The sequence below is a fragment of the Sinocyclocheilus rhinocerous genome, unplaced genomic scaffold (assembly GCF_001515625.1).
Source record: "Sinocyclocheilus rhinocerous isolate Xijiao unplaced genomic scaffold, SAMN03320098_v1.1 scaffold792, whole genome shotgun sequence".
NCBI classification, from domain to species: Eukaryota; Metazoa; Chordata; class Actinopteri; order Cypriniformes; family Cyprinidae; genus Sinocyclocheilus; species Sinocyclocheilus rhinocerous.
This window is the reverse complement of record NW_015626872.1, coordinates 859,348-876,442: the sequence shown is the minus strand read 5'-3', so window position 1 is coordinate 876,442 and position 17,095 is coordinate 859,348. Positions and strand designations below refer to the sequence as shown.

General features: G+C 35.9%; 1 protein-coding gene across 1 annotated transcript in view; it reads right to left on the bottom strand.

Moving 5' to 3' along the window:
• Positions 1-17,095, bottom strand: part of mprip (myosin phosphatase Rho interacting protein) — a 65,329-nt gene that overhangs the window by 7,916 nt on the left and 40,318 nt on the right. Inside the window, exons 9-18 of the mRNA XM_016527844.1 lie at positions 16,550-16,606; positions 15,222-15,290; positions 15,004-15,093; positions 13,978-14,087; positions 13,349-13,889; positions 12,322-12,459; positions 7,966-10,470; positions 4,650-4,797; positions 1,801-1,918; positions 1,187-1,346 (exon numbers count right to left, since the gene is read on the bottom strand). Of these exons, the coding sequence (XP_016383330.1) occupies positions 1,187-1,346; positions 1,801-1,918; positions 4,650-4,797; positions 7,966-10,470; positions 12,322-12,459; positions 13,349-13,889; positions 13,978-14,087; positions 15,004-15,093; positions 15,222-15,290; positions 16,550-16,606 (3,936 nt within the window). The remainder of the gene's footprint in view (positions 1-1,186; positions 1,347-1,800; positions 1,919-4,649; positions 4,798-7,965; positions 10,471-12,321; positions 12,460-13,348; positions 13,890-13,977; positions 14,088-15,003; positions 15,094-15,221; positions 15,291-16,549; positions 16,607-17,095) is intronic.

Genomic DNA, 17,095 nt, shown 5'->3' with positions numbered 1-17,095 from the left:
AGCACACCTCGCTTTTCAGAACAATGAGCTTTGTAAAAATTGACGCGTTTCAGAAAGGCGGGGCATAGAGGAGAAACAATAATGTACAGTATGTGGAAAATAATGTGTTTTTTTAACCTTAAACCGCATAAACACATTTCATTACACCAAATACACAAAATAATGTTCTTTTTAGCAACATCATATGACCCCTTTAAAAATAAAGCTCTAAAAATAATTTTATTTTTAGTAGTAGTAATAGTAGTAAGACTACATTTTACTGTACAATAGTTATATATTTCGGTCATAATTTCTTCAAGTTAAACTGAACTTTTACGGGTTGCCGTGCAGAGTTTTGTTTGTGTGTGTATATGATGTAACAGTAGTTTTTCGTCATCAGTTCTGGAGATGTTTATGTATTTATGTCTTTTAGTGAGACGGCAGACTCTGAAAACATTGCCAGCGTCACATGCTTAAATAGGTAAAACTGCACGTTTGCACCATTCATTCACACAGAGACACACAGAACATGCAGGATTAGTCTATATCACCATTTTTTTCAGACTGATGAGCTTTGTAAAAATCGACGCGTTTCAGAAAGGCGGGGCATAGAGGAGAAACAATAATGTACAGTATGTGGAAAATAATGTGTTTTTTTAACCTTAAACCGCATAAACACATTTCATTACACCAAATACACAAAATAATGTTCTTTTTAGCAACATCATATGACCCCTTTAAAAATAAAGCTCTAAAAATAATTTTATTTTTAGTAGTAGTAATAGTAGTAAGACTACATTTTACTGTACAATAGTTATATATTTCGGTCATAATTTCTTCAAGTTAAACTGAACTTTTACGGGTTGCCGTGCAGAGTTTTGTTTGTGTGTGTATATGATGTAACAGTAGTTTTTCGTCATCAGTTCTGGAGATGTTTATGTATTTATGTCTTTTAGTGAGACGGCAGACTCTGAAAACATTGCCAGCGTCACATGCTTAAATAGGTAAAACTGCACGTTTGCACCATTCATTCACACAGAGACACACAGAACATGCAGGATTAGTCTATATCACCATTTGATTTAGTGTACTGACCTACTTTTGATTTATTCATTCAAAATTTGGCATCATAGAGCCCTAAGTGAAAAAATGCTGTGGACGAAAAGCATGCTGGAAAATATTTTTCAGTGAAATTAGCACTGGTTACCTGGTTGTGCGCATTGAGTTCCTGGTTCTCCCGCTGGCACTGTCTCAGCGCCTGTCTCTCGGCCTCCAGCGCCTGGGCCAGATGAGCGTTTTCTAAGCACTTCTGCGAGTACTGCTCTGACAACACCTCGATCTCCCTCTGGTACGACATCAGCTCTTCCCTACAACACAAATGCACGTGCATTTTTCCTTTCAGTTAAAAGTGATAATAAAAGAGCAAGACCTTTAAGTCTAGACAAAAGTACAGCCAAGAGCCTGAGGGCAGATTACGAGCATGTACACAAAGAAAGAACCTGTGCAATCACTCCAGATTTGGCATCTAGGCTGCGTTGCCCCAGGATACACTTGGCAATAGAGGCGGTCATGCAGTCAGGCTTTAAACCCTTTATCCACTCCAATTAATGTAGTATGCAGAATGCACAAGACTTATTTGCGTATCGCAGCTTCAACAGTGAAGTCAGAAGAAAAGCATCATAAAAGCGAGGTAGAGGTGTGGCTTTGTAAACTCATTTCAAGCAATTAAAACTGAAGAGGCAGTTTATTTTTCAAAAGAATGCAAAGTTGCGGCTGCGCTGCATTATGAGGCTGAAATAGCGTAAAGGAATAACAACTGACTCGTGCTGTTTGCGGATTTCCTCTATGTCTGCGTTTTCATTGTTGCTGTTGGCCTTGCGCGCTTTCTCCAGTTCCCGCTCAAGCTCCGTCCGATGTGCATTCTTCATTGCTTCAATAGCTAATCAAAGAAAAACATAATTAAAAGGCTGTATATTTAGTAATGTGTCTTACAACCAGAAATTGACATTAAATTACTCTAAAACTATAAAATAGATTCAGGAATGACTCTTCAAAATTTTGTTACAAGTGTTTGCTGAGAAATACAACTTCCTAAGACATTTTATCATTTTTACCTGGAGAGGATTTTATTTTTCCCGAAATGCTAGTTAATATTATGGTACTGCCAAAATTATCCACAAATAGTGCTTTTTTTCCACTCAAAAACTGAGGTTCATAAACTCAGAGGCCTCAGTCAATTCCAAAAAGAAATACAAAACCTGTGCTAATTGAAATAAAACAAGGACTGAATACAAGATTTGGTGATAATACAGCATAATAAGTTGGGGGATGCACGATATTGGATTGTTGCCGATATCCGATATGCCGATATTTTTCAACTCATTTTGGCCGATACCGATATATTTCCTTTTGTTTGGAAACAAGACCAAGTCTCTCCTGTGTTGAAATTATAAGCAAATTATTTTTTAACAAGAACTTATTTTTTAGAATTAAAGGGGTCATATGACGTTGCTAAAAAGAACATTATTTTGTGTATTTGGTGTAATGCAATGTGTTTATGCACATTTAAAGCCATTATCGGCCGATACCGATATATCGGTCCGATAATATCGTGCATCTCTAATAATAAGATATTTACAAACGAAATTATAAGCAAATTATTTTTTAACAAGAACTTATTTTTTAGAATTAAAGGGGTCATATGACGTTGCTAAAAAGAACATTATTTTGTGTATTTGGTGTAATGCAATGTGTTTATGCACATTTAAAGCCATTATCGGTCCGATAATATCGGTCCGATAATATCGTGCATCTCTAATAATAAGATATTTACAAACAATTTTAAAAGTCTGGTCATTTATAACTGGGAACACCAAATTAGGTAAAGGCTTTTCAGCATGGCGCATTAAATCAGCACAATTTAATATTTTATGTTTAAGAGATAATGGATTCTGGCATAAGGAGCATATTTTTTATTAAGAATTTGCATGTGATTCTGGAATGTCCAATTCTACACTGCATATATGTGATCTGATCCCTGCGAATGATCATATTCAGCTATAGAATGACCCAAAATGTCTTCTCCTGGCCCTTTTCATCCTTACTAACCAGCTATAGTGGCTGCGGTCTCTTCTGCCAGCAGTCTCTCTTTCTCCTCCTGCAGTTTCTCCAGTTCCCGCTGGTGCTTTTTCTGCAGCTCATCGATTACCTTCTGGTGAGACTCTTCCATGGTGACGAAGCCTCGTTCACACGTCGCCTGTAGGGAAATGCATGAAGCGGCATTTAGTGCATCTCATTCGGATCGATTCAAGTCCACTTCTACTGTGACAAGGACAACATTTACACAGACGACAGAGATTAGCGATGTGTGGACAGAAGAGTGTCCACACATAGCCAGGTATTAATAACCTACAATGACATAAAGGGGACAGTGAGAGATGGCTTCTCAAAAAGAAACAAATACACACACTGTGATGGGACTGTTTGTTCATTCAATGTTCATCCCAAACACTTGGACACTTTAGCCAGACTTAATGCATGAACATAACTGGATTAGATACAAAATATCAAAGGAAGGGCAATTTATTATAAAGAAAGACCACAAAAGAGTCTTTAAATGATAAAGCAGTAGATATACTGTTCAAACTCAAGATAAAAAGTATTGGACAGTTTGTGGTTGTCAAATGTTGGTGGATCATGTTGATAGTGATGAACTGTGAGAACTGACTTCATACATGCACTAAAATCACCTTGACACCAGTTAAAAGTCAACGCAAAAATAGTTCAGAAAAGCTCTAGCATTTGATTTGGTAAAAAGGTCCTATGCCGTAATTAATTTAAAATACATTTATTTCATACCAAGTATACTTCAAACATATTTATTGACCTAAATTAAGACTGACTGATATAAAATTATAATTAAACTTTATTTGCAGTATTTCTTTATTGCGCAATGCACATTTCTTAATATTATGCCTAAAATGTGTTTTAATATCACTATTAATAAGGTCTCTATGATCTTTGTATTATCAGTTGCAAGATATTTAAAGTATATTTGCAATAGTTCCACTTTAGCTCAATCAAATATACTGCAGTATATGTTTAGTTGGAATTCAACACTACTTTTGCACAATTAAAGTGCATTAAGCAAAAAATAAGTTGTTCAAATTTAGAAGACTTTAAGTATACCAGTTTAGTATAGCAAAAATACAACTGCAGCGTATTTTTATTAAACACATAAATATGTAAATACATTTGTAGTATTCTTAGCACAAAATAAATACATTTCAAATTAATTTTAGTATATTTTGTTTTCACTAGGGTACAGACACTTGATTTAAGATTTGAATGCATTGAAATTCAAACATTTGCAGCTTAAATGTCCAAGTTTTGGGGGCGCTACATATGCTTGTCCATATATATATTGTTTTAAATGTCAATTTATATAGACCCACGTCTGAAAAACAACTGGAATTTCTATTTAAAAAATGCAGCACCTATATTTGTAAGATTTCTGGCATAAGGAGCATATTTTTTATTAAAAATTTGCATGTGATTCTGGAATGTCCAATTCTACACTGCATATATGTGATCTGATCCCTGCGAATGATCATATTCAGCTATAGAATGACCCAAAATGTCTTCTCCTGGCCCTTTTCATCCTTACTAACCAGCTATAGTGGCTGCGGTCTCTTCTGCCAGCAGTCTCTCTTTCTCCTCCTGCAGTTTCTCCAGTTCCCGCTGGTGCTTTTTCTGCAGCTCATCGATTACCTTCTGGTGAGACTCTTCCATGGTGACGAAGCCTCGTTCACACGTCGCCTGTAGGGAAATGCATGAAGCGGCATTTAGTGCATCTCATTCGGATCGATTCAAGTCCACTTCTACTGTGACAAGGACAACATGTACACAGACGACAGAGATTAGCGATGTGTGGACAGAAGAGTGTCCACACATAGCCAGGTATTAATAACCTACAATGACATAAAGGGGACAGTGAGAGATGGCTTCTCAAAAAGAAACAAATACACACACTGTGATGGGACTGTTTGTTCATTCAATGTTCATCCCAAACACTTGGACACTTTAGCCAGACTTAATGCATGAACATAACTGGATTAGATACAAAATATCAAAGGAAGGGCAATTTATTATAAAGAAAGACCACAAAAGAGTCTTTAAATGATAAAGCAGTAGATATACTGTTCAAACTCAAGATAAAAAGTATTGGACAGTTTGTGGTTGTCAAATGTTGGTGGATCATGTTGATAGTGATGAACTGTGAGAACTGACTTCATACATGCACTAAAATCACCTTGACACCAGTTAAAAGTCAACGCAAAAATAGTTCAGAAAAGCTCTAGCATTTGATTTGGTAAAAAGGTCCTATGCCGTAATTAATTTAAAATACATTTATTTCATACCAAGTATACTTCAAACATATTTATTGACCTAAATTAAGACTGACTGATATAAAATTATAATTAAACTTTATTTGCAGTATTTCTTTATTGCGCAATGCACATTTCTTAATATTATGCCTAAAATGTGTTTTAATATCACTATTAATAAGGTCTCTATGATCTTTGTATTATCAGTTGCAAGATATTTAAAGTATATTTGCAATAGTTCCACTTTAGCTCAATCAAATATACTGCAGTATATGTTTAGTTGGAATTCAACACTACTTTTGCACAATTAAAGTGCATTAAGCAAAAAATAAGTTGTTCAAATTTAGAAGACTTTAAGTATACCAGTTTAGTATAGCAAAAATACAACTGCAGCGTATTTTTATTAAACACATAAATATGTAAATACATTTGTAGTATTCTTAGCACAAAATAAATACATTTCAAATTAATTTTAGTATATTTTGTTTTCACTAGGGTACAGACACTTGATTTAAGATTTGAATGCATTGAAATTCAAACATTTGCAGCTTAAATGTCCAAGTTTTGGGGGCGCTACATATGCTTGTCCATATATATATTGTTTTAAATGTCAATTTATATAGACCCACGTCTGAAAAACAACTGGAATTTCTATTTAAAAAATGCAGCACCTATATTTGTAAGATTTGCCATCAATGCAAAGACTCTTATAGGATTAGAGCTACTATACATCAACATGGAGTTTAATTTCAGTACAAGAGATGTCAATGCTCTTCAAACTGTGCAAACTCAATGCATTTCTGCTGTCTAATCAATGGCCCTAATCTCTGTACTCCGCTCTAAACAGGGAAGTGAATTAAGCAGTTGTTTTTGAAGGACTAGTGTCCACTGTCCAGGGACATGGCCTGTGTCCTGATCCACTACAGACCAACTCTTCCTGTCCCCGTATCACAGCCGCACCTGCACTCGTTTACTCAGAGCAGCCTCTCTGGGTGGAAAATCTCATTTCCTCTTTTGTCCGGACAAACATGAGTCCAGTAGCACATATTGATAACAAATTAAGCATTTAGAGCTATTTTTTTGCCATTATATGTATTTTTTAAATCTTAAAGTAATTGAATAAATCGTAAAAATAAATAAATTTTAAGAAGTAACATACCAACTTAAACGCTAAATGTTCAATATAAACTGCAAGCACTCTTTTAAATATGAAATATATTAGAAAAGAAATAGTAGTAGGGGGAATGAGAAAATATTCCTGCAACTCCAAAGCAAAAATTATGTAAATAATTATGTTTTGCAAATAATAAAGAAAAAGAAAAAAGTAAATAACCATTGCACACCAATGCCAACGCCATTTGAAACTGGCCTCATAATTTCATTTTTATAATTTGTCCATAATCGCAAAATGATCTAGTTAGGAACTGACTTGCTCTGGTCTTTAAGGCCACATCACACTGACAAAATATAATAGAAAACTACTGAAATTATTCTAATTTTTCCCATTATCCCATTATCCATGTATTTTTAATCAGTAACTGAGTGACAGAGTACAAAACATTAACTGTTTTTTTTTTTGTTTTTTTTGTCAGTACTTGGAAATTTTTAATTGCCAGATGTTCTGCTTAGTTGGTGCAACAATGCAATACTGTAATTGATATAATTTATTATCTAAATTTGTTATATTATAATAATACATAATGCAATTTAATCATCTCTCTCAGGAACTGACTTGCTCTGGTCTTTAAGGCCACATCACACTGACAAAATATAATAGAAAACTACTGAAATTATTCTAATTTTTCCCATTATCCCATTATCCATGTATTTTTAATCAGTAACTGAGTGACAGAGTACAAAACATTAACTGTTTTTTTGTTTTTTTGTCAGTACTTGGAAATTTTTAATTGCCAGATGTTCCGCTTAGTTGGTGCAACAATGCAATACTGTAATTGATATAATTTATTATCTAAATTTGTTATATTATAATAATACATAATGCAATTTAATCATCTCTCTCTTCAAAGCCAATTCTTTCACAAATACTTTCATATGTACTTAAACAATTGTTTAAAATAAAACATTTCAGTTATTGTCATGCATTATTTGTTATTAAGTTAAGCAGCTGGCATTTTGCAGTTATCAAAGATAAGCAGCAATTTATGCAAAGAGCACTGGCTGTTAATCAGGCAAAGAGGTTAAGTGTGAGAACAAGTTCAGATCAAAGTCAACCAGGAGAACCACATAAGTTTTCAGACTTGCTGACATAAGGAGTATGCAGTTATGCATTCTCCAAAACGTCTGACGCATGGATTCTTAATTGTTCTCCATTGGACTTAAATTATTTAGAAATGGCTTCTTCAGTGAGAGAATGGTGTATTTTCCTCTCATCACATTTGGCTCATCCAAATTCCTAGCATTAAACCGTACATGCAAACCTATTGTTAGCAGCCATGCATCACAGGTGAAAAATATTAGGCCAGACCAAAGCACCACAAAGCAGGGTTAGTATGAGAAAAGGAGGGGAAAGGATCAGGTTTAAGGTTGCCACATGAAGTCAATACAGACGGAGAACAGCAAGGGCACGGAACTCCTTGACCTTTAGGTTTTCCAGGTCTTTCTCGTATTTCAGACGCAGCAATGTCGCATCACGATCTCGCAGATTTGTTTCCTCAGTCAGTTCGGACAGCCGGGACACGAGTTTTTGGATCCGCATTTTGAGGGAAGTTGAGTTCGGCTCGCTGTCTGTTGCAGGTTCGACAGGGCCGACGGCATCTGTAAGCTCTTCCATCTCTTGATTGAAGTGTGCTATTAAGTCATTACGCTCCATCTCGTGCTTCTTCTTCAGGTTCTCCATGCACAACGTCAGAGAGTCGATCTCTTTCACGTTCTCTTCGGATCTCAGTCTCAGAGTCTCACCAGCCTTGGCCACTTCCAGCCTCAGCTTTTCTGCTTCTTGCTCGTACGCCTCCTTTAATTCTCGCAGCTCCTTCTTATGCTTGGCCATCATGTCCTGAAGCTGTATGGCCTTGTCCAGAGAGTCAATTGGTTCTCCTTCAATCTGAATGTGGGTTACACTGATGGGACTCTGGACGCTTGACAACACCTGCTTCTTAGACTCGAGTTGTGCTCTCAAATCAGCACAATTTGCACACGCAGACAGGTCTGACAGTCTTGTCCTTGGCAACATTTGAAGAACTACCAAGTACATGCATGTTATGTCCATTATGGCCTCACGAACATACTCAGACCAGGTTCTTTGAGTGCCACAGCTTGACAGAGTCAAAGCCAACGACTGAAGCTCCTCATTAGTTCGTTCTCTAAGAGCAGAAGCGGTTTGATTCAATAACGCCACTTTTTTCTGAATGACTTCAGTGAGAGTCTTCATGACGCAGGGTTTGGCAGCATCATCGAGCAACCGATTCAAAACATTCGATTTCATTGTCTCTTCATTCAGTGCATTTCCATATCCAGCGCTTTTTTCTGTGCAAGATGCAGGTTTTGCGTCACTTTGAAGTTCTTGGAGGTTGGAGAGCTTATTCATAAGAAGCAGCATTTCATTATCCACTAGCATACGTTCTACAACATTCCTTAGGGTTTGCTCAACCTCGGAGCCTTTCTGACAGTCCTCTAAACCAGCTAAAACCTTATGTAGAATCATTCTCTCAAACATCTCCATCATTCCTCCATGATTCTCATCCAAAATGTTGGTGTCCATGCCGGTGTTGGACAAATCTGTCTTACTGCCTATTACCAACATGTCAAGTAGATGATTAAGAGATTTAGACTTGCTCTTGAACTCTTCCACGACTTCCTCAATTACACCTTCATTTGTGAGTTTTTGCATCAACTCTTGGCGCCCAATTTCTGTTCCTGGTTCACTACCAAACGTACCTTGAGTGCCTGCCTTCTCTTTCAACGTCCTAATTTCCTCCTGAGCATCTACAAGCATCTGACTACACATCCTTGCGGTCTCTTCATGTTTCGCATTCTGGGACTGAAGTTCTCTACAGACCTTCTCAGCATTTTGAAGCTGCTTGTCCTTCTCTGAAAGCTTGGACTGAAGGACCTCCAATTGGCGCTTGAGGTCATCTGTCTCCGAATCTAACTCTTTATCATCTTTTTCACTTTCTGCCACCTGAAATCCAAGACCCCTAAGAGTTGCTTCTTTAAGTTGCAATCTTTTCTCTGTATCTTTCAAATTATTACCAAGAGTTTCCAATTTAATAAGAGCCTCTTGTAGCTTCTGTGACTTTTCATGGAGTTCTCCCTCGTACACATTTTTCTCAGAGGTCTCTTTGTTTTCTTGCTCCTGTTCCATGTTGGAATGTGGATATTGCTGACCGCTACGTAGTCTACAAAGCTCAGCTTTCAGCCTGTCTATCTCTCGATCCGCTTCTATCAACTGGTTCACAATTTCCTGATAGCGCTGGTTCAAAGCTACGTTTTCACTCGCGAGCAACTCCACCTGCTGCGACAGATCCGGATGGTCTTCCCTCGAGCAACCTAGTGCAAACGAACTCTCCATTTTCTGCCTATGAACTCTTCCCAACATGTCCTCCATGGTGACCAAACGAGCTTCATAGTCCCGAATACAGTCTCCAGCCTTTTCCAAGCTTTTCCTCATTGTCTCATTCTCCTGTTGGTTCTTGAGGCTTTCCAACAGTTTCTGCGTCATTTCTCCAACTGACTCACTTCTTTCCTGTCCTTGAGGACTTTTTACCCCAACGTATTCGCTATGTGAATGCATGAGCTTTATCAGCTCTCTTAATGTCAGAGGCTCACTGGCATCTATCAAGCTCTCTAGCTCTCTGATCTTTCCCTCGCTATCCTGAAGCATGAAGCTGACCGTTTTTTGAATGGAGTTTGAGGGACAGACCTCAGAGGTGGCGGGTTTTTTGGTGTCAGAAAGGTAAGGTTCCTTTGCGGGCCAGTGTGAGAGAGAAAGGCCAAGCTGTGCCTGCATGTTGCGCTTTTTCAGTTCTTGAAGCTGCAGGATCTCTTTGGTTTCCTGGTACTTCTTTGTTAAGCTCTGAGCTTGAGAACTAACCAGTTCAGTCCTCTTCATCTGGGGCTCTGTCTCAACACTCAAAGGGGACTCCAGCTTGGAAAAGGGGACCAGACAGTTGGTTAACAGTCAGCACAGATGAACAACGCTAATCAGTTTCTAGATTATAATGAACAGTGTTGAGGATTTGAGGTAAATGTACATTTTATTACAACAACTGTGTCGAATCAATCTATTAAGGTTAAAGGGAGAGTAAATTCATTCAGCTTCTTTCATGGAATAAGGCGCATTAGAACGCTAGAAAAAAAATTAATGGCAAAAGGTTAGTAATTCGAAACAATGCATGCATATTAAGAGGTTAAAGAGTTGTTTCATGGGGTAAGTAACGCAAAATTAGTGCTAGCTAAGAATGCCAGAACAGTTACATGCCATCCAGTTAAGCCAGCAGGCCTTTTGAGGAACAATTTAACCTGAACTACTGTGCAACCCCTACTGTGTCTGTTTATAACAAACCTGAATAAATAAATACGTAAAAAAACAACCCTTTAAAACTAGCTGGTGGAGATGAAAATGTGTCCTGGACAGATATTCAACATACAGCATCACCTTTTGTGGAACAATGCCATGCTTAAGATAAAAATCACCACACATTTGCTTTTAATACATATAGGCCTTAATTTTGGTATACTGAAAAGATATACTACAAGATGTTAAAGAACAAAAAAATAACTGTAGCTACTTAATGCCATAAGTCAATAAAATAATTTTGAGAAGTCCAAATTAAGCTCAGAAGACAATGCAACAATATTTTGAACAAACACTAAAGACAAACATATACGCACACATAACACACACACGAATACACAGACGTACTCTATAGCATATATGGAAGAAGTCAAGAATAAGGTTAAAATGAAATGAATAAATGTTAAATATGAATAAAACACATCATGCATGTATTCCTGAATAGGCATCTTTTCATATGTCAATGTTCATGTAGCACTATTCTGCAAAAGATGCATTTTTAAATAATTTTCAACACCCTTAAGATACACTGATACTCAATGATTTTGAGAAAATACAAATAGGCAAGAGATCTGGCATGGAAAACTTTGTGTTCCTCTTATTTTTCAAACCTTTAAACATTCATTACATAAATACTACTAATAAAAGCATATTATTTAAAAAAAATATTGGTCACATTTTACTTTTATCCTTTATATATTTAATAAGTATAGAAGTACTTTTAATGCATTAATTATGCATTGTAATGCACCGTACAATGCATTGTATGATCTCTTGAATAACCTTAACCACAGATATAATACACTATAATACTTATCTATTCATTGTTACACCTTTAGAAAGTATAATGCATTAAAACACATTGTAAACAAAACCTCAAATATTATAATGCATTTTAACTTTGGTTACAATTATTTATTAATAATGCATTTCAACATACATTACGAATACCTTTTTAATCCATTATACATAATGGTTTTAAGTAAAGTGTTAACAAAATATTTTTTTTTATAATATGCTGTAAATGTTTTCCAGTAATTTAAAGTGTGTATCATTGAGTATGAATGTATCTGGAGGGCATGGTAAGTTCAGAGTATTTTTTCATGCCATCATTGTATATTTATTAATTCATGTTCAGTTATTGTTAATCATTTCTATGTTGGAACATGCAATAGAGCTTGCATGAAATTGAAATTTTTAATGTCATTTGGCTTGAACATGGCAAGAGGCATCTTAAGTAGAGGCAAAAGAGCACTGTTCGTTTACATGCAACGGTCTCTAGACATGCAAAGCACGCGTTTGCAGCTTCGATGATAAAGATGGAAGCCATGTGTTTGTTCTTCTCCTAATAATGACACACTATGTGTTCAATCAGGCAATACCTGAATACGCTATGAAAACCATGACATAAATGTGGCCTACCGGTGAAATGTAACCAGCACGGATCTGCTGTTCGTGCTCAAGAGCGTTTTTGAGCTGACCCTCCAGCTCCAGCTTGTGCCGATTGGAGTCCATTAACTGCTGGTGGCAGCTCTCCAACTGAGCTTTCAGCTCTTCAACCTAACAATGTCCACAGCACAAAGAGAAGTTATGATCTGAAATTATATCATATTTCATTTTTCAACTCTGGATGTTTAAACTAGGGCTGTTGAACACATTATTTTGGTGCGATTAATTATAGAGAAAATAACGCCACTGTCTCCAAACCTGTCCGTCATCTTACACTGATGCAGTTTCTGATGAACACGATTCAGGACGACTGACTGTGTGATGGAGTCTATTAAAATGCAGTTATATAAGCCTATGATTCAAGATATGAGTGCAAAAAAATGACCCTCTCATATTTATATCATATGATATAGTATCAATATCACACCAGCAAGAGTGCAGTTTCTCCCCAATATCTGTAGCAGTGCAAACGTTATATTGCTTCATTACAGTTCAATTAACAAGAATTTAAAATTCTGCTAAATTTTATACTACACAATATTGTCAATATTCTTCTCAGTTTCACAAACGAAAATGGTTCCAAACAAAGCCACAGCAGAACTGTTATTGTTTTCTGAACAACACACAGCTGTGATTCGTTACTGAATGAATCAACGTTTTTGAACAAATCGAGTGATTCAATGATTCAGTGACTCATTCATAAAGACAAGTTACTTGCTTCACTTCTGAATGAATCATTTGTTTGATTGACTCGGTTGAATGAATGATTCAATGACTCACAGCCACCTAATACCACTTTTAGTTTCATATTTAAAGTATCATTTGGTTTAAAAACCAACATCTAACACAATAACTCCTAACAACTTGTGTAATGTGTGATTGATTTTGTGTTAAATTAGATTAATTATTCGGCACATCATGTAATTAAGGTTAAAACTTTGAATCGTTTGACAGCCCTAGTTTGAAGTAATAACTGTGCATTGGATTTTGAAGCCCGTACCCCTTTTTTGTAGCTCTCGACGAGTTTCTCCAGCTCTGATGCGTCTCTGTTGGGATGTGTGGAGAGCAAAGACACCCTCCTCTCCTCCCTGATGGGTGTCTTCTCCACCTGCTGCCAATGCTGCTCGATCTCGTCCTCCACTCTCTGCTGCCGCTCCACCGATGGGGGCGGAGCATCTACCTGGACCACGCCCACACTCTCAAAGTCCATCTTTGCGGCGTCAGCGGGCGGATCGAAGGACGAGCCGGTGACGCTCTCGTACCTCCTCCGCCTCTCCTCCCTCCTCTTGTTTCTCTCGGCTAGCTCAGCCTGGAAGGTGTCTGCCTCGTGCGCTCTCTGCTGCGCCAGAGCCTGGGCGATGGGACGAAACTCGGCCCAGTCAAACGTTTTGGACCGTCCTTCTCGCCGCCGTTCTCTCGCTCGGCTCTTCTTTAATCCACCTTCCCGCTCTACTGAGGCTTCAGAGGACGGGGAGTCCTGGGTAATGTCAGGCCGGGCGAGACTCTCAAACGGGCCGCAGGGAGCGTGCTCATCTGTCAGGCTGTTTCAAAACATTTTATATGCAAAACATAAGTATTTTAAAGACAAAAACATATTTTTGTGCTACTGCATCATGCATGGTAACACACCTAGCAACATCTGGTGCAGTGGACGGCCGGACGTTTTTCATAACCGCTTGGATCCAGTTGCGGCGTATTCCTGCAGTCATTGCGGAGAGTGTGTGCACCGCCTCTTGAGTCTGGTGTGAGCAACAATTGAGCACAAACAGATCAGAAGAATCTTCTGATTAATAGATTCTTCAAACTCTTGGAAAACAATAAAAAGACACATTCAAGTCAAGAACTGGACTATCTGTCCCTGCAGTGCTTGGACAATCCATTACAAGAACCACGTACAACTAAAAAAACTTTTATTAACATGACAAATCAAATTAAAGAAAAAATAAAGAAAAAATAAAAATCCATAAAATAAAACAAAAATAAAAAGTCAAAACAAAATATAATATTAAAGTCTCTATAAAATAATAAGTCCATGAAATATAAACTCCATAAAACAGTCACTAAAATATAATTAAATAAAATATAAAATAAAAAGTTCATTAGATAAAAAAAACAAACTATAAAATAATAAGGCCCATAAAATGAAATAAAAATGTCCATGAAACAAAATAAAATATAAAATAAAAAAGGCCATGAAAACAAATTATAAAATGAAAAGGTCCATGAAATAAAAACTCCATAAAACAAAAAAGTCCAAAAATAAAATAAAACCAAAAATAAAACATAAAATAAAACATCTGTAAGATAAAAAAAAAAAAGTTACAAAATAAAATGTAAAAGGCCCATAAAATAAAATATCCATGAAACTAAATGAAATATAAAATAAAAAGTCCATAAAGTACAACATAAATAAAAAGTCTATAAACTCAGTCTATAAAATAAAATATAAAATTAAAAAGTCCATAAAATAAAAACTACATAAAATAAAACAAATCCATAAAACAAAATTTAAATAAAAAGTGCATAAAATACAACAAAAATAAAAAGTCCATAAAATAAAACAGAAAAAAACTCCATAAAATAAAGGCAATAAAAAAATTTGTAAAATAACATTACATAAAATATGAAATAAAAATAAGCTTTAGACACACTTACATGAATCTGGAAGCCATAGTTCCGTTGAGCTTGATATTCTGTAACATTATAGCATGTACTGAGATCAATCTCTCCATCCAGATCAGATGCCTGTTGACATAAAAAAAAAAACACTGATTCAGTGAGAGAAATGTTATCATTACAGCAATAAGGCTAAATGCAAATCTAGAGGAAAAAAATCAGGAAAAACAAACTGCTATTGCAACATTGTGAATTACCTCTTCAGCAATAGAATCTTTGTAGTATCGTAGACTGTGATCCGTCAGCACAAACCAATACTTCTTCCACTAAAACAGAAATAATAAAATGGCAAATGAGATAAGATATTGGAACAGATCAAATATAATACAGATAAAAATGAAATTGATAATGTTAGAGAGAGCTCTTGGTCCGGGAGGATCCTGCATGTGTCTGATGTGCAGACAGGTTGTTTTTAAGACATTTATCCTTCTTTAAAGACCATGGTGTTAAAGTTGAGAGGCTCTATCCTTTCAACTTTGACCTATTGCTGCAGTGCAATCAAAGTGTACTATGCCCTTTAAAAGCATCAGTGCTTTGAGTCAGGGCCATTTGAGCTGAACAACTTTGATCAACGTGAAGTCAGAAAGCAGATCAATAAGTAGAGATGATGCATTTGACACATCAAATATAGAGGTCAATAAGACAATTTCATTGCTAAACTTGATTTTTTTTTTCTTTTGTGTTAAGCCACAGCTTGATAATATGTAAGACTTAAGAGGAAATTATATAATAATAAATGATGCAACACTAGCGATGCACCAAAATTTCAGCCACCAAAAACCGAAGGCCGGAAATTTTACATTAAAAAAAGCCATTCTTTATATTACTGTCTTCTTTATTAATGTGTTTGAATAAATCTGTCATTAAAACAAGTTATTACAGACACCATTTAAATGTCTATATTTCCACAACGAATTAATGCATCATTAAAATTTTATAAAACCTGCCTTATGAGAAATTTAAAGGTTTGCATTTGAGCATTTATTTTTAAATAAATTTGACTAATTTATTATTAAATAAACTTTTAGTACTAAACAAAATATATTATTTTTTTATTAAATACAATTTTAGTTTTTGGCTAAATGAAAACTAAATTTCGGTGCATCACCATATAATACTATACATTACAATATGACATAACATAAGTATTAAATAAGTTTAATTAATATAAATTATTATTATTATAAATACTAATAATAATTGGTATTATTGTTATTAATAATAATATAATGAAAGAGTAATAAACAGCAATAACACCTACATATAATACTACTGAAAGATTTTAATATAAAAAAAAAAAAGTTCTAAAAACACATTTTTAGGAAATATAATTATCAAATTAAAAAGCACTAAATTCAGCAATATTTGCAATGCTTTTATATAGGTTTATTTATTTATGTATTTCCCACTGCTGTGAAACATTGCCCAGCATTTGGATTCGGTATTTAATTTCCATACACTACTGCGAGATCTAATCAGTGAGAGATTATTTTTGTTTATTGTTTACAGAGAAACATAAACTCACCTGGCCCTGTTCATCAAGTTTCACCATCCAACCCTTCTTGAAGTTCAGCAGGTCTGGCTGTAATCCAAGAGGGAAACAGTTGTAAATAAACAGAAGCAGTGGAGTTAGGTGTGTCATATCGTGTGCGATCACACAGATCTTCATGCATGATGAGCTGAACGAATGAATGTCAGGTGTGCCAAGTGAAGAACAGCCGCTGCTGATCGTGAGCAGTTACTCACATCCACGCCTCATTTCTACACACTTCAACAAGCCTTTTCTGCTCTTTGACACTCTTGGGTGAGAGAAAAAGGTGCAAGCCAGGGTGTTTTTCTGGACTACTTGACTTGACAGTCACTTACAGCGGGTAAAATAAGTATTGAACACGTCACCATTTTTCTCAGTAAATATATTTCTAAAGGTGCTGTTGTCATGACATTTTCACCAGATGCCGGTAACAACCAAAGTAATCCATCCATACAAAGAAAACAAAACAAGCAAGTTCAGAAATTAAGTTCTGTGTAATAAAATGGAATGACACAGGGAAAAAGTATTGAACACATGAAG